The following is a 22,263-nucleotide window of genomic DNA, read 5'->3' as shown; positions in this document are numbered from 1 at the left end:
GTGGGCCCGTGGTTACCGACTGGGCGATGGCCATCTGGAAGTGACAACTGGCTGGGATTAATTGATGTTCGATTAAGTCCATCACTATCCGATATAACTACTTGACCGCGATGTCTATCAGCTAGCGTTGCTCTCTATACGGCCGTTTGGTATAATTTTTAATTAAGCTGATAGTGACATAGTTTCGAGTACCCAAAACACACCCATTGAGGGCGATGTGAATAATCGTTTTCTGTTCTCTTGAAAACAGGACATTTTAATGGGTATGGTTATACCAGTGAGGGTTTGCTAAAATTATAGGGGTGATATTTTGATAATGAAGACCCACGTCGCTTGTTAGGAGATGATTTTCAGATCCATATAGAGAACTTTCATAACAAAAAAAAAAAAATTCGAAAGAATTTTGCGAAATAAATTAAATTAGAAGTGAGATATTGAACTGGGTTGCAAATATATTTGCGAAATATTTATCATATTTGGAAATATTCAATTTTGGACCAAATTTGGACAGGACATAGCTAATACAATGCGAAACAACGCCTTATCGTTGAAAATGTTTGTCACAGCCGGTCTTGGTGGTGAAAATTCATGGCCTACTAAAGTAATACAAAGTAAAATTTGCAAAATTAAAGGGGTTTTGCTAGAAAAGTGCCAATATTTTCGAAAATAGTGATTTTATGTATATGGCATTATTTACAAAAATTGTAGGTAATTAACATATTAATCCAAAAATAAAATAATATACCGGGTGTTTCATTTAAAAAAATCGAGAAAATGTCTTTCGAAATGTTGTCACCGTCGTTCTTGGTGGTGAAAATTCGAAATATTTGAAATTATTCAATTCATCAACTAATAGATACAAATAAATATTTTTCTATTTTTCAAAAGTTTTTTACTTCTCTTAGTTACAGCCAAAAACCAAAACTACTAAGAGGATTTTAAATTTAAAAAAAAATGGCAGGTTAGACCTCTAACGGCGTCTGTTCTAAACTTCTGTATATTCAAAGTACACAAATAATTATAGTGGTTTGGTCTTCAAGTGAGGAGAAAAACTCTAAGTAGCATGGAAAACTTTATTCTACTAATTTCGCTGGTAACACGAGACACAACCGAGCAGCAATTATGCTTCAAGACTTCTCATTCGTGTCTCGAAATGTTTTCAGTTTTATCCTTGTCCCCAGGTACCTACTTTCATTACCCTAGATATCCTAATTAACACTTATCCGGGTCATTACTTACTCGGTTTGTGCTTATGTACCCTAATAAACAACAACTAATTTATGTTTACAGCCTACTTATTCTAATCTCATTTGCTAAATACATTTATTTGGGACAATCTCGGATAATTCAAAGTATAATTTATATGGCTCGTAAATTCCCAGAAAGCAAAATATATTTATTGGGGCAGGTACTAAATGTAATTGTAGCGTACCGCTAGATAATTTTATCGAAATAATATCAGAGTATGCAACCCGCAAAACGGTTTTAAAAAATCTTAATCTGATGCGCTAAATTTCATAGCCCCCGTACATTCAAGTGGATAGAGCCGTACGCGAAATAGCTGTCGCTGTATCATCCCGTCGTCGCGACCATCCAGCAGGCGATAAATAAAACATGAGAAAATCCACTGCTAACTCGATTTTCAGCGCATATTCCCCGCGTTCTAATTATCAATATCCTTCGGCAATTCCACAGTGGCCAGTTTCAACAGTAAATTACTGTAATTGAGCCCGGCCTTGATTGGTTCTCGGTCGGCAGTGGATCAACGTGCTACTCTTCAATTCGGAGAAACACTTCCGGGCCAACCTCTTAACTGAACAACTGGAGTGGAAGGAAATCGCGGAAACAGGAAATGAACCACGCTAGATAAAATAGCTGGGTTAGGATGAACTACAACGGACCCAGTAGGTCTCCAAACTTGGTTTTAGCTTCTTGTAAATTTTTCTTGCTTAACTTGAATTTATCGCGTCGTAAAATAACTTCCTCTATGAGTTTACGTAATACTGGACGCTTTCCTGGGTCTTACTTGATTTTTCACTTACCGCTATCCACGCCTGATATAAGCTATCTACGTAATGAACTGCAGAGTAGCGTTTTGTGTCGGGGTAATGGGCGGTAATTTAAACCAGCAAGCTAAATGGATTAGAAAAGGTATCTATTACTCTCCGATTGGTATAAATTGTAACAAATGTTGATAAAACAGGTATTCTATACAGGCAGATGCATCCTTACCGAGCCTTTGACATTTGTATAAGGTAATATATAAAATAAAAATTCAATATTTTTTAAAATGCTTGTAACCAGCTACCCGTCTGTCAAAGTTTGTCATAGAACTTGTAGAACACCCTGTATATTATACCATTAATTATTTTCCAAAATTTTATTAATGAGAGTATTGATACAATAATTGTAAAAGCATGAAATAATAATGAAACATATAATAATAATGACTGAAATGAATTCTATAATTCCAAAGACTTACCTACTTCTAGGAAAATTTTATGCAAAAAATCGTTAATAATTTGAAAATAAAAAAAAGTTCGATTTTTATTTTTTTTTTTACTTTTTGCCTCTAGTTTTTTTTTTAAATAGGTATAGGCACTGCTTCATAGAAAAAGTAGATAAAACCCTCAAAATAATATGGTCGCTCAAACTTTTCCAAGCCAATTTTCCGATTTTCTTCGCGTTTACCCTTAAGTATACGTTTTAATTCTCTTTTTTTGCAAAAAAGGAAGGAAATGTTCAAGGATTTTCATCACATGACTTGTTCGAAGGGTCATTAAAAATGACAAAACCGCAGGGTGCTATTAAATTAGAGAGTTGAAATTGAAGATAAGTTAGAAAAATGCACTTTTGCAGTTTTTGAAATATAGCCCCAAAAAGGAAGCAAATATTCGGTATAGTTCATAGGAAAAGAATTGTAAAGAATTGTATTTCCCATCGAAATGACATTAAAAAAATTTAAATGAAAAATTTTGTGCAAAAAATCGTTAATAAACAATTTTTAAAAAAGCAAAAATAAGATTTTTTTATTTTATTTACTTTTTTGACTCTAAATTGTGAAAATCTTTGTTTATAATTAACAAATAAAACTTTTGAAATAATTTTTTAATAAGTAAAGAACCAATTTGTTGTAAAAATAACAAGAATTATAATCATTATTATGTTAAAAACGACGAAAATCTAAAAAATATTAAAGTTTGACCGGTTATAACTGTCAATATTCGTCCAAAAACTTCTAAAAACGCATCATTTTGAAGGGAATTTAATTAGGTTTTTTGGTCAGCAATTTTACTTCTACTAAAAAAAAAAATAGTCAAAAAAGGAAAAAAATCAAAAAATTTTTTTTGTTTTTTTTTAAATTGTTTATAAACGATTTTTTGCATAAAATTTTTCTTTTAAATTTTTAAAATAAGCCATTTCTATGGGAAATTCAATTCTCTACAAAATTTTTCCTATGAACTATATCGAAATTTTGCTTCATTTTTGTGCTATATTTAAAAAATTGCAAAAGTGCATTTTCACCCCAATCTACAATTTCAACCCTCTAATTTAATAGCACCCCGCGGTTTTTTCATTTTTAATGACTATGAATGTCTAATTCTAAGTTTGAGCGGTCATATATGTCAATTTTCATCCAAAAATACTTTACTACCTCTTATTTTGAAGGAAATTTTATCTATTTTTTTCTATGAAGCAAAAAAAAACTAGAGGCAAAAAGTAAAAAAAAAATTAAAAAAAACATTTTTTTTTCAAATTTTATATTAACGATTTTTTGCATAATATTTTCCTTCTAAATTATTTAAATAAGCCACTTCGATGGGAAATTCAATTCTCTACAAAATTTTTCCTATGAACTATAGCGAAATTTTGCTTCGTTTTCGAGCTACAATTGAAAAACTGAAAGGGGTGAATTTTCACCCCTATCTCCAATTTCCACCCTCTAATTTAATAGCACTCCGCGGTTTTTTCATCTAAAATGACCATTTGAACGACCCGTGTAATAAAATATCGTGAACTTCATAGTTCCTTTTAACCCTGTTTTTTGGATATAGGTAATCAATAGCCTATATTATCGAAAGCAGGTTTCGAAAGCCCCACTGAAACTATATTCATAATTTAATTGCTCGAAATGTTAATCAAAACTGGAGGATAACAAAACTTTGTTTACTGAATCGCAGAGTTCTCATTGATTTAAAATTGTTGTATCGACATTGATTTTATAATCACTATTGACTTGGAGCTTTATACTGTGACTAATACTTATTAATCAATACGAAGGCATAGACTCCAAAGCAAAAATTGCTCAAAAATTCAAACTACAAATAAATGATTTAAACCATTAATGCACATGGAGTTGTTCTGGGACTGCCAGGTATTAGAAACGTGTGTTATATCATCGTTATTAAAGCATGTTATCGGCTTTTAGGACACATCAAACTAATAGACGTTTACCACTACTATCTCTGTGTGCGGATTACTATACTCTCCATGTAATTTTTATGGTTTTAGACGAAGATAAATTATTATAAACCTCCGTCATGTACGTTTCTATTTAAAATAACGTACCTACGATTCATTAAAATTTGAAATTGAAGTTATGCTTCCTGGAATACATCTGGAGAAGGTGTAGTTATGTAACTATTTCATGCTTATAAGGTAATTGCTGTGAGCGAATTGAGAGATATCGGGCTCGCATGACAACTTTGAATATTACGTTGCTTTCTGAAAGACATTCAAGTGAGAAGCGTCCTAAAAAATGTGGGTGATGGCGGCCATAAATTATGAAGGAAAAAACATCACTCTTTTTGTTCCATTCTTCCAACTGTAGATGGTTGAAATCTTCCCGCCTCTAGTTAATTAATTATTCCTTAATTCGTCTCCGCTATAGAAAAATACGTCTGGTCGCGCTCATCATGTAAATGATTCGCCATAAAACTGAACCCTTGTCAAATTCCGGAAAATTATCTGTAATTAATATCTCTCGATTAGTGGATATTTAGCATGACCCAGTTTCTAGGAAAATGCTGAGGAGATATCGCTTGAACTTCTGTTTTTACCCCTCGATTTTATATACGGAGTAACGTAAAAACGGTTCCGCGTTTCCTGGCAAATACCGTCGCGAAGATTACGACAAACATAATTTCCAAACGTCGTCTTTATGTAGTTATGAATGTAGTACATACAATACAGTTGAGACGGATGTTCTTCGTAACAGTTTTGCGATACATATTTGGTTGTTTTGTTCTCTATTTCCTCCGGTATGAATTCTGATGTGCTTGAATAATTATTTCTGGGTAGGATCGGGAGCGGATTCACTAATCAAAAGTTGGCGAAGTTTAAATAGGGTTTCCCTAATTAATATACGGGAAATCCTTTACCTAAATTTAAAGAGCATTTACTATTGTGGTTACAATAAATTCGCTTATACTTAGTCATATAGCGTTTTGCATACAGGGAGGGACAAACAAACTTGTATTCATGTATACAAAACGTGAATATAAAAATTTATCAAGATTCATGGATTAAGCGGTATTCAATACTCTATTTTAAAGGAATTAAGGTAAGGTCAATGTTTTTCATGGAATTTTTGCTGTTATTTTTATTGTACTCTCTTTTTTATTCAAATTTAAGCAAAATTTTTTATACAAACATTTGAAATGCTTCTTCGTGTACAAACAAATAAAATTCGTAGACTTAGAAAGTGTGTGGAAGTGGAAGATGACTACACATATTGAAAATGTATTTTGATAGATTTCTCCTTTTTAAATTATTATTTAATAATTATTTTTTAAATTTACCTCGAAATTTACTTTAACTTATTCTTGTTTTGTTTTTCTATTTTGTGTTATGTAGGTACACTAATGCAAAAAATTAAAGGGTCAAAAAAATTTCCGAAACTTTTCCGTGACAGACTGCATTTAGGTGAAAATATGGTCGTATCTGGAATTAAAAAAAAGCACTTTGAAGCTCTAAGATTCTAGTTTTTAGATCTTTCGGGCGAAATTTTTTAGGAGCTGCTGTTATCACGCAATTCTAAGAAATAGGACGACAAAAAAATTTTGCAATTTTTTAAAATTTTTTTCAAAAGTTTGACTGTTTGAAACAGAAACGGTTCGCTAGATCGAGATGAAACTTCACAGGGTTCTTCTGGGTATATCGAAATGTAAAAGTCATGCTTAATATTAGTTATTTCGTGAATATTTCTAATTTAACCGTCAATTTTCTAAAAAACCAAAGATGAAAAAAAAAATTTTTTAGAAAAATTGCGGCAACATGTTATAGGAAATTTATTCCAGTTTTCGAAACTGCCCTTCAATTTTCTGTACGACCATTTGTCGCCGAGATATCGATGATTGAAGACAAAAGGATCCTTTTCCATTAAAAGTCCGATATTTCTATGAAAAATGGTAGTATCGAAATAAAAAAAAAGAGGAAATTGAAGCTGAATACACAAGCTATCTTAGCTGAAAAAAAAGTCCGTGGACTTTTTTTGTCGTACTATTTCTTAGAATTGCACGAGGAATAACCGTAGCTCCTAAAAAATTTCAACCAAAAATCGAAAAACTAGAATCTTAGAACTTCAAAATCCTTTTTTTAAATTCCCTATTCGATCATTTTTCACCTAAATACAGTCTGTCAAAAATCATGGAAAAATTTCGGAAATTCTTTTAACCCTTTTATTTTTTGCATTAGTTTATAAAGTGTGTTCGTCAAATTTTGTTAGTTAGCTATACGCATGTGTTATCGATCACCAAATTTGCATCTTGCTGAAGTTAATAGCTAAGAGACTGTAAATAAAAATAACTTTTTAATTCTTATCTTTGAGGGCCCGTAACTTGTTAACGAAGGCCCGTACGAAAAAAAATTATATGAAGAACTGATATTATTTTGACCTCGTCTATTTGTAGTCGACTTTTTTGTATCAAGTACCGGGACACCCTGCATATGGCATGAAGTTATAAGTACTTGACTTAAAATTCTTCGTATGTTTACCGCCCAAAGATACGCTGTGACGTCATCGAAATTATTTTTCCCAATTTCATAAATATTTATTATACGAGTTATTTTTTTTTCAACAACTTTTATTAAAAAAGTTTTTCAATATCTCTTCTCCGTCAAAAGGTATGAGACGATATGCGTAAAGAAATTGAAGCAGATCAAGTCTGTACTAATTTTATCAACGGTGCCGTGGACAACAAGATACTTTCAATATTTACTGACATAATTTGATAGTGAATATACATATTTTAATAATGAATATAAATATTGAAAGTATCGCGAGTAATTTGCCATTTTGCATCAAAAATTAAAGTTTTAGGTATTTCGAAAGTTGTGTTGATGACGTCATGATTTTTTTTCCAGGAACATACCTGTATTTTTTTATATTTAAAAACAATATTTTTCCCATAAACATTTATTTAAAAAATTTTTCTCTATCCACTTCCATTAAAAAGTTATAATTAGAAGTAAGAATAATAATTACAAACGATTTATAATTATTTTAAAATTTACTGCTTCGTTAATAGCAGGAGGCCGTTGAAAGCTTTCATACAAGGCTTGCTAAACATAAATACTAAACATGTCTTTAATTAATCACAAAGAAAACAGAAACAATAAAAGTAGAACAAAAAACAAGAATTATTTTACATACGTAGCTAAACATAAATCTTTTATAATTGCATTCCTCCGCACATTAGGAGCAAGCTCTTCACAGGCATTTCAAATTTTTTCTTTTAAAAGTTCTATATTAAGTGACATAGGTACTTTTATAGATTTTATTCTTAAGGAAACCCCATACAATCTAAGAGTTTGGGACACCCTGTACAATGCCAATGCCAATGACAACTGTGCCTTATTTTTCTAACGCACTGTGTGTTAGCAACTGTTTTCGCGCCTACTGTGGTTAATGTTGGATGTGGAAAAGGCTACTTCATTTTTCATCAACTGTACCGTTACATCCTGTACGATCAACGGAGTCGACATACTTAGTTCAATATTTATCTTCCAGGAGAAAGACGTACCCCAAAAACCTCGAACGTAGCTCATGAATTACAACCTGCATCGCCGTAGCAACACAAATGTGTGCGCATTATTTGTTGTTGGAGTTGTCAGTGTTAATCTAGCTATAAATCCCCCCTAGCAGTGAGTTATTAGGAGATGTGTACCAACACATTATGATGTGTGCTTCTCCATCATGTTACCGTAAAACTAATAGCTCAAACTGTTTTATTCTAATAGAGTTTTGACATGCATACACGTATTTGTATCATAAATCAACTAAAAATCCAATTTCAGCTACACACGTTAAGATTCGAGTATCTCTCGTGACAGCGATGTCTTACTGTAATATCCTCCTCATTTAAATTCATGGCGAGCGAAAGAGACGCTCAGAATAATACGCTTGTAGATTTAGACTTACCTAAAAAATTAACGTAATACTCAACCTTTCTTTATCTATACAATTTTCCTTTGCATAACTTCGTTTCAGTTTCCGGCAGTTTCGCTTTGAAGAATAAAGATGTAACTAGGGAGAGAACGCCGGAAACGGGAATTTACTGAAACAATTCCTTAGGTATTGTGTACACGACAGATTTTGTATACACGGATACGCCGGTAGTTTTTCCGGTGGGGTGCTTAGAAATGGGGGAAGTAAAAACGCCAAAGAAGGAACTGTCATAATTAATAGGAAAATTCAGTAGCGATTAAAGACGACACAGTGGCGGCTCGTCGTAGGAAACAACTGAGTGTCTGATGTCAGTGTGAGGGATAGTACAAAGGCCTTAAGGTTAAGGTCAAGGCAGGTATTAATTTAAAGTAAATAAAAAACAACTTCCTTACAACGAAACAAAGAATGTAAGACCACTTCAGCCAATTTAACCGGGAGCCAGTTCCCATAAGGTTTATGCGGGCTCCTTTATATTAAAAAGTAATATTTTTCAATTCGGCTAACAGATAATATAAAATGATGGTGGTTATATTAAATTGAATTAGTTAATTACAGACAAATTTGTTGTTAACTGTTTCTTTTTTTAATTGGAACAGAGTAAATGACTTACGTCAAGTGCAACAATGTAACTTGTATAAATGTAAACTGGTTGCACTCAGCTTCAGCACCAGCCGCTTACTTTAACAGAAAATAATAGTTTTTTCAGTGCGGTTTAGTTAAAACTTAACTAAACCCCGTTTAATAACTGCTCGAAGCTCAGTCAATATTTCCGTTCCATTTCAAGCTGTAACCAGGTACATGCTAAAATTAATTATTACTTCTGGATCTTTCATTCTATCCGGCTCGAGGCGTTTCACAAGTAGGCAAAGGGATAGTTTTACCTCGCCTGTTATTTTCATTCGCGATTTAGTTTATTTAAATATCGAGGTGATGCACCCAATTAAAGCGTTTAATTAGAAAACGCCCGTAATAACCCCATAAAACCTTCAAGTTAAGTCTTTCCCTTTGAGATATTTATGCCGTCCCTAGTGTATAGTGAAGTTTAAGAAAGTTAGCGCGATATTAAGAAACCGGAAATGCGGAAGATAGGTTCGGTCTATTCCTAAAAGAGTTATACTTGGTAAACACTGTCGGAAAATACCTAAGCCTTCTGCAAGAAAATACTCAAGTATAGAAAAGTTCAATTTATTAAAATGGAGATAATACTCCAATTAAATGGGCCTTTAAATCTCAATTTTGGTCAACTTGTCTGAATTTTTGATATAAGTTAGTTTGAGGTATATAATAATAATAAATATATTTTTTTAACCCCCGGCCAGGTATGAAAAAAGATAAAATAAAGGGGTTAATCAAGATAACTCAAAAGAGGTAAAAGGTAGAAAAAAAAGTTTCTTATAAAAGTTGTAGAGCATAAAATTAAACATGAAAATGGTCCACTGACTTTTTCTTGTACTGTTAAAATTAACAGAGTTAGGGTGGCTAGAAGTTAAGGGATGATTTCAGAAATTTAAAAAAATCATAACAAGCAGACAAATGAATGAATTTTATAATTTAATTTTTCAATCTACTTTAAAATATGTATACTTTCTTTTCGGAGAAATATTTTTTCTTTTAATAAAAAAGTTATAACAATTTCAATTTTTTAATCGTAAAGTTTTGTGATTTAACATTAAAATAATTTTTTTCTATGCCATTCTATTAATTATTTAAAATAATGAAAAGTTGTTTTCGAAATTTTGTTTTACGTCAAGGATAAAAAAATCACGTTCGCTTTGTGAAATTGTTTCTTTTTTATTAAAAATTAAAAAATATGTCTATTCCTCTGAAAAGATAGTTTACATTTTTTAGAGTAAATTTAAAAAAAAATATAAAATTCATTTATTTTTCTGCTTATGATTTTTTAAATTTCTGAAATCATCCCTTAACTTCTAGTCACCCTAACTCTGTTAGTTTTAATAGTACAAGAAAAAGTCAATTGACCATTATTATGTAGAATTTTATGCTCTACATCTTTTATAGAAAACTTTTTTCTAGCTCAAAGGTTAAAAAAAATTACTGTCACTTATTGTTTTTATATAACCAAAATTGGGATTTAAAGGCCCATTTAATTGGACTAACAATCAGATGGAATGGAGTATTAGGCACACTTTTTCCTGGGTGTTGTTTCACAAGGAAATTTAATTTGCAGTCTCACTTCATGACCGATACAAAAAAAACTAAAATTTCAGATGTAAAAGATTCCCGAGAAGATTCCTTTATATTTTTCCACTTCGCCTAAAATTCTATATCAAATAAAAAATATCCAGATACTGTTTTTGACAAACCAATAATAATTGTTCTTAGAAAAATAATTTAAATTTATTCTTCTGTGTGCAAAGTTTCAGGCCAAAAAAAATTATAATTTACCTTTTTTTCTTAGAAATAACATAAGGAACTCAGTCGGGTCGAAGCTTTTCCGCCCAGTCCTGAAGATGTGAAAATAATATCAGGGAGGGACCCTGACAGCGAATCCGCTCCTACAGAGCCTAGACCGAGAGCAACAAGGGCAGGTGAAATATTCCTAGTTCATTTGTCAGGCAACCAATTGTTTGTCTAACAAATTATGCTTGGCACAATCCAAGGGACATTCCTTTTTTTAACCATCCAAAAATCTAATCTCCAAAATGCCATGTTGTGATAATATTAATAAATAAAATATCCCTCTTATTTCTCCCTTTCGCAATTGCAATATGAACGATTAATAGAAGGAGCCTATAATAAATTAAAATTACCTGAATCACACCAAATTCCGCACTGCTGCACTGCACTGCTAGGCCATTTGTTGACAACCGAAAAAGTCCAGTGCGGCTGTGTTTGTGCCGCGTTTGCCCGCGCGCTCATTCTTCAACTGGGCGACTAGACCTGTATATGGGTAGGTATGACAAAATAAAAATGGGAACAAGTTTTTCAAATATTTCAATGCCAAGTTGCAGCGTCAGCGACAGCGAAACCTGGTACATACTGCCAACTTGGTTCATCAATTGAGATCGGAAAGACTTTTAACCGAATCTTCTCAATTGTCTTTTCTATTCGCAAATGCCTTTGCAATTTATTTTTTTATTCTTACATGCTTTTTGGTATCTCGAAAGAAATAGGAGAAAGATTAGTGCACCTGGTACATATAATGTGTATTGTTGTTGTTCTTTTAAGAGGAAGAAAAGTGACGTAGTTTTAAAGTAAAGCGAGCATAGGCGTCCATATTTCAACGGGGGCGGGCGGCTAAGTATTGCGAAGTAAAAGTTTGCGAATGATAATGACGTAAAAAGCGGTCACATTTTATATGGAGTTCCTGGGAGTTGTATGCCTTACTAAAATACCATAGAGAGTCGTGAAGCTGAAAATGTCCAACTAAAAGACACGTTCACTCAAACTTTGGTTTTATGAAGAATCCCCTGGGACTCGTTTATGAGAGATAACAATTTCAAGTAGAAAATCTGTACGCTTCCACTCCAATTTCTGTCGCCAGTAGCCAGTTTGTATAATTTCGTCACCTTATCTGCGCTGTTTGAGTCATTTCGCCGCGCGTTTATTTGCTTTTTTCGGAGGGACGGCCACCACAATACACGGGAAATTTCTTATTCCGGTGGCGTCTCTGTCGGGTCAGATTATTTTGATTCTTAACTCGGGGATGGGTATACTATTAGACCTTGATCACAAGCCCGATAATAAAATAAAGTTTTTGCCAAAGCGTTTAGGGACTTTTTAGGTCGTTGACTTACAGATGCTGAATTTTGTATTCCTCCCTTTTTTTTTCATTAAATGAGTTTTGGCGGCGATGTGGGTCAGTTATTTTACTGAACGGTTGGTGTTTTGCACACTGAGAAAAACTAACTAAACTAGAAACAAAAATGATGAATTACCGTAAACATTTTTTTCCACAAATGGAATTAGATTTCTACACCTGTATACTTCTAACAAATACATAAATTCAATTATTCATAAATTATTACTAGCAACGAATAAATCAAAGTTCTACAAAATCCGTATTAAAGTTCTTTGCTCAAACAAGCATTTTTTTGTTCAGTTTGTGCAGTTAGGTATTCTCAAATTTAGTTTCTGTGTAAAATTTTTATTTGAATTTGAGGTTAGATTAGATTAACGTATATAGTTGCATAGCTAGTGAGGGACATCATTTTGAACAAAATGTAATGTTTTTATCGCAAATATGCCAAAATAGCTTAGTAAATGGTTTGTAAATTAATTAAACTTTTTCGTAATTTTATCTCCAATAAAAAATAAACTGTCTATGTTTGCTTTACTCTGAATTTAAATAAAAATAATAATAAACTGTTATAGGTTCACAGTAAAAATTTGCAATTTGTTCATTAACAAGTGACATCTATTTCCGCAATAGCTTTATGATTAGGTATAAAAAGAATGGAAATGCTTGTAAAATGCTATACAATGAAGCAAAGCATGCATTTGGTAAACTGTTTTGCGTAAAATCACTGTTATTATCATACATAATTTTCATAATTTACAGTTTCACACGAATTTATACCCAAACCTAACGATTATACAGTAAATAACAGTAGTAGAGAATAAAACGAGATATAGATGTACATACCTAAACATCTGCTGTAACCACCGCTCGAAAACACACTTGCAAAAAACCAAGTCGTAATACCCTTACTGGAGTTTTCGCTAGACTTTCAGGAACACAGTGAACACACACAACACATTCTGAATATTACAAATATCCGTTTCTGTTTAGAAATTCGCGTTATGTACTTTGCTATTACACCGAACACTTTTCATATGCCACCCACCACAAAAAGTAATTCAACGGCTTCTTTGAGGAAAGCATTTTCATCGCAGAACTCTCTCACCGACGCGAATATTTTGCCTGCACTCAGTGTTCATTAAAACAACATCCGTGACATTACACTTACACATATTAACTTGGAAATTTGCGTTTAATATACGGTAAATATTTATAAACTACTTACATTAACGTACGCAATACGAGCAACTAAAGAAACTGAACCGTTAGAAAAAAACGCTTTGTTGGTGAAAAACTAGGCAACGGCGATATGCATTTGTTTTGAAAACGTTGTGGTAGGCTCGGCACCATTGACTTGATAATACACAACGGACGGACGGATGGAACGTAGAGGCAGAGGGTAAGGGACCAAGATGTAACTACTCTGACGTCACGCGACTTAGGCCATTTGCAGTATTTGCACGCTTATCACGGGTGATTTGTTGTATTCATTACGTGGTATTAAGTGTTATTGTATACTTTAGTATACATCACATATAGATTTAGCAGTAACTCTTTTAACTGTTGTGTTACTACCAGAAAAAGTCAATTTCCTAATCAGAAATGGAGTTTCGTTTTAAATAAATGTCGCGCGATTTGTATCCTGGGTCACATGACTTAGGACAAATCGCTACAATGCACAGAACAAGGGCGTCGCCAAAGGGGGCAGCTGCCTCCCCCTAGAAATTCGAAAAAAAAACAAAAATTTTCTTAAGCTAAGAAAATATTTGATTGGAAATTTTTAGTAAAATGTTTTATTTCCTTAAACTTTAATTTTGAAAATTAATACACTACTTTATTGTTTTAAAAAACAATTGTAATAAATTGGTATAAATATTTGATGACAAAAGAATTTAAAAATATAAAATTTTATGGTAAAAAGTAATACATTTCCATATTTTAAAAAAGATTTCAATAATAAAGTGATCCACAAATTTTCAAAAAATCCGAGGTTATGTTTTACCTAATTTTCGTTGAATTTCTTAATATTTTTAGTTATTTACTTTTATTGTATTTTTCTTGTATTAAAAAGGTTCTATTAAAAATATTAGTGTATTGTAGCGATTATAATACAGCGCCTTCATATCTGTTTACAAGACACGTGACTGTCGTACTTGGGCAGCGAACATTGGAGAGCTGATACTGGTAACAACAAAATCCCTAAATCCTGGCGTCACCAATATTGATAATTCGTTTACAATTAACAATGACAAACCACTACGTCTACGCGTGAGATTTTAGTTTTTCTGCCCTGCAGCGTGACCAAAACTGATATCGTAGAACAAAAACATAATTTTTTATAGCAGCAAAATGTGTTGAGCTAACTTGATGTAGATAATTCGATTTATTTTCAGTCAAGGTAGCTATTGAGGTCACTTCTGGACATACTGTACAACAAGGCCCAGGATCTGTACTTCTACAAGAGCGCTTGTATAACTCGAGCTAACTCCCATTTGTATGTGAAGTACTTCTTTCAGTAACATTCAGAAAACTTCCCGTAATAACATTTATTAAAGAAAAGTATGTGAAATAATGACTGCTAGCGCAGCGCTTTTTCCTTTTCAACCAAGTTTTCTGTTGAGTCAAAGGGTGCCCTTGAGGTATGTTTACGTACTCTAGAGCAAAATAACCGTCATGTAAAAAATATATCATTCTACTGTAGGCAGATATCCTCTAAATTGGCTGTTAAGCATGTAAAGGTAATTGGATAAATACCTAGATATAAGCACATTATTTCACATTAGATTGAGAGGTACATTGTAAGTGAAAAGATGGGTAAATCTTTGTAGTATCGATTAGTAGTTTGCTGCAACCAGTACTACACCCGCTTGAAATGCCGGTTGCAGGGAAAGTTACTCTCCCAACAAAAATTCTAGGTATTCCGTCGTACACATTTACTAATCTTTATGTCTACCATTCATAACCTTACCTCCTAGTAGTGACACTGTCAAAAACACATGTTTGTGTTGTTCTTTGTGTTTTAAAGGCGAAGAGGACCCTCTGGTGTGAATTTATGAAAGAAAGGCTTGGTAATTAGTGAAGAGCAACGATGTCAGGTAGGTGTCTATTTATTATTTCATAAATTTGAGCATGTTCAGGGGAATTTTTCGGAATGAAATATCTGACACCAGACTAAGGTTATCTAAATTTATTTTTAAACACTGTTTAACAAAACGATTTAACAACAATTTGGAAAAATAACAAATTTTTTACCTACACAATAAACACTTAAAACACATATTTCTTAGGAAATATCCTTTCCAATTTCATCATTTCGATTTTTTTTAATCCAGTTTCTCCCCCTTAAAGACTGCCTGAATGATATTCGCGTAATTAAAATGCTGTGTCACAACGAAGTGCATATTATTTATGGAAAACTGGTTCATTCTTATCACGTTGGGAATGGCGGAACCCACAATTTTTTTGCTGAACCCAGAAATTCCTTCATAAACGTACACGATGAGCGGTTCTGAAGGATTGTCTGTTAAAATGTACAGGACTAATTCTTCAGAGGGTAACACGCTGAATTCTAAATGTGTGGGGGTGGCTAAACGGATGTTTTGCCATATTTTGAATTCCTGCGTCTTTTTATCGAACCTGAAAGTGATAAGAAAACCTCACAATTTATTTCGGAATTTAAATGTTAGTAGTCAGTAATTTGTTTTTAATTAGCGTAATTAGTAAAATAGTAATTTAAAGGGAAATGCAAAAATACACCAGATATGTGTGTGTTTTTATACAGGGTGTCCCGAAATTAGGGGACAATATTTCCACAGAGTCTATGTCGAAAAAGATTACTTTTTCTTTATATAAACGTGGGTACAAAATTCTTCCTAAAGAATTTATAGCCACTTAAAGGGACCACTCTGATGATGGTTCATTCTAAATAACTCCGAAACCAGTTGAAATAAATTAATGAAATTTGGTAACCAGCTTAACTCTTACGTGCTTAGTCCGCTACTAAAATAATGGAAACAAATTTTCATGAGATACGTTCTAACACTGGGGGGAAGGGGTAAAATTTACCGTAACTTTTTTATGCTTTTACTTTTTTGAGTTTTTAATAAAAAAAGGGTATTCTTGGTTCAGTTTGGTAGAATGTTCAATTTCTGTGTAAAATCCGTCTAAAAATAATGTTACATCACCGAGAATCGAAATTGTCAATATTTTTTATCATTCGCGGGTTTTGAATAATAAAAATTCGTTTGCCGTCATTTGCATTGACAGTTCAGTTATTTACTTTTTGCGAATTGTTATCCGTCGAAAATGCATCATTTTACGAATGTAGACCTATTTGTAACACCCATTTCTGGTCAGACAAAAATCCACGGGCAATACGGCTCACAAATTTTCAGAATAGATTTGCAATAAATGTGTGGACAGGAATTTTAGAGGACCAGCTACTTGGATCAATACATTTTCCCAATTGTCCGACTCCATAAGGATATTTAAACTTTCTGCAAAATGATGTAAGAGAACTATTGGACGATACACCGTTAAACGTTACACTGTCAACAAGATGGGGCACCATCTTACTTTACCCATGTTATAAATTGGTTAAACGATCATTTTCCTGGTTGGTGGATAGGTAGAGGCGGCTACATTCCGTGGCCACCTCTATCTCTAGACCTAAATCCTCTAGATTACTTTCTGTGGGGTAGGATGAAGGCTGTAGTTTACGCTGCAGAAATAAATCCTTTGGAAGAATTACAATAGAGGGTTTATTTGGCTGCGAATCAAATCAGACAAAATAATTTTGAAGTTTTGAGGTCTTCGCGGGCAATTCGACGTCGAGCTGAAAACTGATTTCAGCAAAATGGACATCTTTTTGGGCATTTACTATAAAAATTACTATTGAGATAAAAAAGGTTTATTAATAGTGTAGTTTTCATTTATTTTTATTAGTTTATTGTATGACTATTTAATAATTTCAATTGCTTTCTTTTCTTTCAGTCAAAAGTCAGAAAAGTCAAAGCATAAAAAAGTTATGGTAAATTTTACCCCCTTCCCCCCAGTGTTGGAACGTATGTGATGATAATTTGTAATTTCGTTTTAGTAGCGGACCGAACACGTAAGAGTTAAGTTAGTTACCAAACCACTGTTATTCTTTTATGTGCTAATAGAGAAACAGGGAAGATTTACTGAAATAATAAGTTTTCTGTAATAACATATCCACAGCTAATACGAGACAAGGTTGATGATAATGGCAAACGATTCGAATACAAACTTTTAAAATGAAATTAAAATGCATGTAATCAGATATTAGCGAAATTACTTATACAGTTCGTATAATTCACATCTTTTATTAAAACTGATAAGTAATAATCTGCTTATAAGCCTGAAATTGTGAAAAATTTAAGCCCATTCCGTGGCTGTTATTGTTTGGAATAGAAATTATATTAAATATATAGTTTGTAACATTTTAAAGGTAACAAAATAATTCTTACTATTTTTTTTTAATAGAACGCTGTGATTTGTTTAATTGTTTAATTTCATACAAAACTCTGGTACTTCCAGAAAATTCACGATACCTTAAATTATTATACTTAATATTTTTTCTACATCTAAAAGTCAGAGCTGTAAGTGGGGGTGTAAATTGCAGGAAAATGCACCATAATCATTTCTATATTATTTAATTTAATTAAAATTAACCGCAGGGTTATTGAAATATTAATTTGAATTGCATTTCGTGTTAGTTTAAATTGAAACACTTTACAAATAAAGAGAAAATAGCTTTTGTTATTTGTACGTAGGAATAATAAAATTAAAATAACACGGAAGTTCACAATTCACAAAATTAATTTGTGATTATTTTGTGGAATAATAAAAAATTGATTATCATTTCAGTTGTGTGCAAAATTATGTTTTATAGGAGTGTACTCATACAGAATATCTTCTAGATTTTTTGTAATCTCAACAACATGATCTTAGACAATCTACCGACTTGGTATCAAATTTTGGCTGAGTATATCTATGATTTTGAAGTATGTACGTGCCTCACTCCGTTTTTTATTTGTTTAGGCTGAAAGTAAAATGCGATTAACGAAAACGCTGCTAATCGTTAAAAATAGTAGGCGTAGAGCAAGGCATAGAACGTCAATTGAAGAATATATAGGGTGATTCAGTCGTAATGTAATAAAATTTTAAAATGCACATTTATGCTGAAAATAATATTTTCAAATCATTATTTGGAACCGCTCTTGACCGCTGACGCACAAAGGTTTATCGAGAAGGAATCTTGACCCACAGTATTATTCGGTCATTAACCTAACTTTTATTGCACTTTTAATCCGTAATAAACGATAAGGAAAAACAGATCTTTTTACCTAGTGACATGAATGAATAAGATAGTTTTTACATTTTAAATATTAACAAATATAACGATAATAATTGTTTTCGAGTGTTAGGTTACTGCAATTTAGTATTTTTAATATTGTTAACGTTTTCACTATTTTATAATTGAATATGAGCTTTTAGTATTATGCTCAATTAATTATTCTGTTTGTAGTATGTATACCTAGTGATTTATTGCTTTTCAAAGAGTAGTATGGTACCTATCTCTTTAAAATGCCAGTAGAGCTAAAAAATCACTCCTTCGCCCATAGCACTTTGTTAATAAAATTGGGACCTGCTCCACTTTGATTTTGAAACCAATTGCAAAACTCAAGACGACTGAGGAAATCAGCTGTTTCGCTTCAATGTTCGAACGCTCTGTAGTCCGCAGACGCGTTCCCGGTCAGAAAATGTGCTGCGAACTAGGGCATCGAATTAACGGGAGTTAAGGGAACCTTTGCTTATTTTTTAAAAGGTCGAGTAATTATTTTTTTTCAATTTTCGTTTTTATTATTAAACCTTCAGAATACTCGATTAAAATTAATGACATTTTGATTGAATCACCCTTTACATTTTTGAAATTTGTTCATATAAATGTATCCATTTCAATAGAAGTTATTATTAAGAAAAATAAATATCTAGTGGCCCTTCCGTAGCTTCATACCATCTATTGTATTATTTTTCAAATATCTCTAAAGATTCTTTTTCAAGAATTACTACAATTTGTTTCTTTTTATTGTCGGGATAACCTCAAAATTACGTGCCGATCGCTCGAAACTCATTCGCTAGTGCAGCAAACCGATCGGCATACTGATTAATTCGGAAGCTCGGGTACAAGCCCATGCAAATATAGCGACTTAAAAAAACATACACCGGGATGCACCTACCTCCTAATAACCACCCGCCCAAGGTGCATCGTGTTCGGCAGGTGACCGTACGCCACAGCCACGTAGCAAGCGGAGTTGTAAGTAACGGTTGTTAAGCTTATTGGATCGCCCTCATAAATTGTTTGATACAATTCGAACCGGGAAGTTCCATTGTCGAATCTCCATATGCTGGTGCGCGGTTCTTCTGTCCGGGTTGCAGTTTTTATGGTGACCAGGTAGGATAGTCCGTCCACGTTGATGACTGATGCCTGTTAGAGTGTCAGATAAAGGCTCATTTAGCTTAAACAGCATTAACAATTATTTTTTTTCATAGTCTCAAAATCGTTAGAACCAATTTCGTTTAATCTAGTTGGCCATGTACAAAATGTTCGGAAAGATATTTGTGAAAGTGCTCGAAAATCAAATAGACCGTGAAATGTGCAAGTGAACTTGATATTTTAGCATTCCATTGCAATATGTTAAAGTTGTTAGTGAAAGATTTAGAAAACAATAATTTCGTCTTCACCTTAACAATGTAATATGAATTAACCTTGTATTATTCTTGCTTTTAACAGTGAAAGAATTTTTTATAATATTTATAATATAATTTGTTATGAGTATAATGAAATAATTGCGTTTTATAGACAACAAAAAATTTGTTGCAGAACATTTAATAGTGTTAATAATAGTGTTAACTAATATGAACTAACTTTTCAGTAGTAATATGCTGAAAAGAAGGGATTTTGAAAAATATACGAAAATAAGAGGGAATATAACGAAAAACTGACAAATAATCCGCGCCAATACCCTTGGCTGGATAACTGACCTCGGACGGGGCGGGATCGAGCAGGATTATCGCTCTTTATCCACAGTGACAAATAATGGGGAACATTTGGGAATATATACCTGGGAAAATACTCGTTAAGGGGACAACTGTACATTTTTCTGTATAGTGGATAGCGGTTACCAATTTTTGTACCTACCTGATGTGATTTTTCGGGAATTTCTTGCCGTAAATAAAATTCTCCATCAAGATTGATGCAAGTTATGTGGATATCTTCCTCGTAAGTGATAAAGAGTAAGCAGTACTGATGACACAACTCTAATTCGAAACTTGTTGTGAATATTGTGCCGTTTGTTCTAATGAAACTGTTTTTGAATTCAGTCGTATTCGGTAAAGACCTAAAGTGAATCAATTTTCCCAGAAAGCTGTAGCCTAGAAATCAAAATTTGGAAGATCGTAATTTGTACAAAACAAAGACATAAAGAGTGCAATGAAATAAATGATGTTTTTTACGAAAAAAAAAAATTAAAATATTTGTTTTAAACTGGAAGCCTACATCTGAAAATTTTCAGGGTAATGGATTTTATCAAAATTCAACTGTAAATATAAATGTTTGTAAATGCGTATGGACAGTGATTTACATCTTTTCTAAAAAAATGTTTTTCTTCAAAATTGTAAATATTATACAGGGTGATTTAAAATTCAGTATAAAGAATTTAGGGGCGTATTTTTGAGGTTCAAAATAATACTTTTTTCCTATAAATGTGGGACCACAAATGCTTAGTTTTCGATATACAGGATTTTTTTCGATTTTTTAGGAATAATCTCCAAACAGATTTGAATGTTGGCATAAAACTTGGGGTACGGGGGTTTTTTAGGATACTAAATTTAAATATGCAATTGCTTTTGACGCTGCTTGTACGGAGCGCCACCTATAAGGGTACGCTTGAATTAAATCGGTCCTAACTTTTTTACTACCCTGTACATTGACGTTTGTTATTAGTATGTTTATTTCCCTATCAATTATAAGCAAAAAAGGTCGAACTCCCTCAGACTAACCATTTCCGAGATATTACTTATGAAGAGTTAAATCCACATCATATTTTCAAATTTTATTAACTATTTAAGGTGAAACATTTTAAAATTTGTTTCCACCATCTAATCAGTAATGCAATGATCTTGAATTTTAGCTCTTTAAATTTTTTGACGGTAGTACTGTTACTATTCAGCAGTGATTTTTTTGAAATTGGTTAGTTGTATGAAAAAAATGCGAAGAGCTAAGTTTATAGGAAAAAAATCTTAGTCTGACCTCAAAAATATGTCCCTAAATTCTTTGTACCGAATTTTGAACCACCCTGTATAAAAACTTTGTCGGTGGTATCGATTTTGCATCAGTTGTATTTCACCCTGTACCTTATTTTTGTCATTGTTATTGGAAATTATCATCGCCTTACGAGGCAAATCTTAGATATTTTTCTTTCCAAACTGTTTCAAAGAGTCCTTTGAAAGGCTTTTCCCCTTTACCGTACCATTCAGAGAGACGTTTTCTTCTAATAGACTAGTTTGCTAAGCTCCTTTTTGTACCGTAACAGTTTGTTCATTTGCTAATAGAAGTTTTCATTGAGATCGGTTTATTTCCCCATTTCACGACCGGTCGATGAGGGGAACGTCAATAGTGTGTGTGAGAGTTCGGCTTTGTTTGCCGCCTCCGTCTCGGTTGAAAGTTATTTTTGTGTTTGCAGTTTTTTATGACGGTGTTATGTACACAACATTTAGTATAAAATAATTAAAAATAAAAATAATGGTGGCCAATTCATCATATCGTTATCATCATATCAATATCGTCATATCAATATCATCATACCAATATCATCATATCAATATCCTCACATCAATATCATCATATCAATATCATCATAGTAGCGGCACAGGTCTTGCTTTCATAGTACCTGCGAAATAGCAGGTTGCTCTCTGTCAGGGTTACCACTCATAACCACCAGTCAACGAGCCAAACCTGTCATATATATAT

The 22,263-nt window shown here is 32.7% G+C and overlaps 1 protein-coding gene across 1 annotated transcript in view; it reads right to left on the bottom strand.

Moving 5' to 3' along the window:
• Window positions 1–15,535: 15,535 nt before the first annotated feature.
• LOC108908983 overlaps window positions 15,536–22,263 on the bottom strand; it is a 38,377-nt gene continuing 31,649 nt past the window's right edge. Inside the window, exons 17-19 of the mRNA XM_018713186.1 lie at window positions 20,434–20,666; window positions 19,472–19,719; window positions 15,536–15,848 (exon numbers count right to left, since the gene is read on the bottom strand). Of these exons, the coding sequence (XP_018568702.1) occupies window positions 15,536–15,848; window positions 19,472–19,719; window positions 20,434–20,666 (794 nt within the window). The remainder of the gene's footprint in view (window positions 15,849–19,471; window positions 19,720–20,433; window positions 20,667–22,263) is intronic.

This window comes from Anoplophora glabripennis, unplaced genomic scaffold (genome assembly GCF_000390285.2).
Source record: "Anoplophora glabripennis isolate ALB-LARVAE unplaced genomic scaffold, Agla_2.0 scaffold72, whole genome shotgun sequence".
In the NCBI taxonomy this organism is placed as follows: domain Eukaryota; kingdom Metazoa; phylum Arthropoda; class Insecta; order Coleoptera; family Cerambycidae; genus Anoplophora; species Anoplophora glabripennis.
The sequence above is the reverse complement of the archived record's forward strand: the minus strand, read 5'-3'. Positions and strand labels throughout refer to the sequence as shown.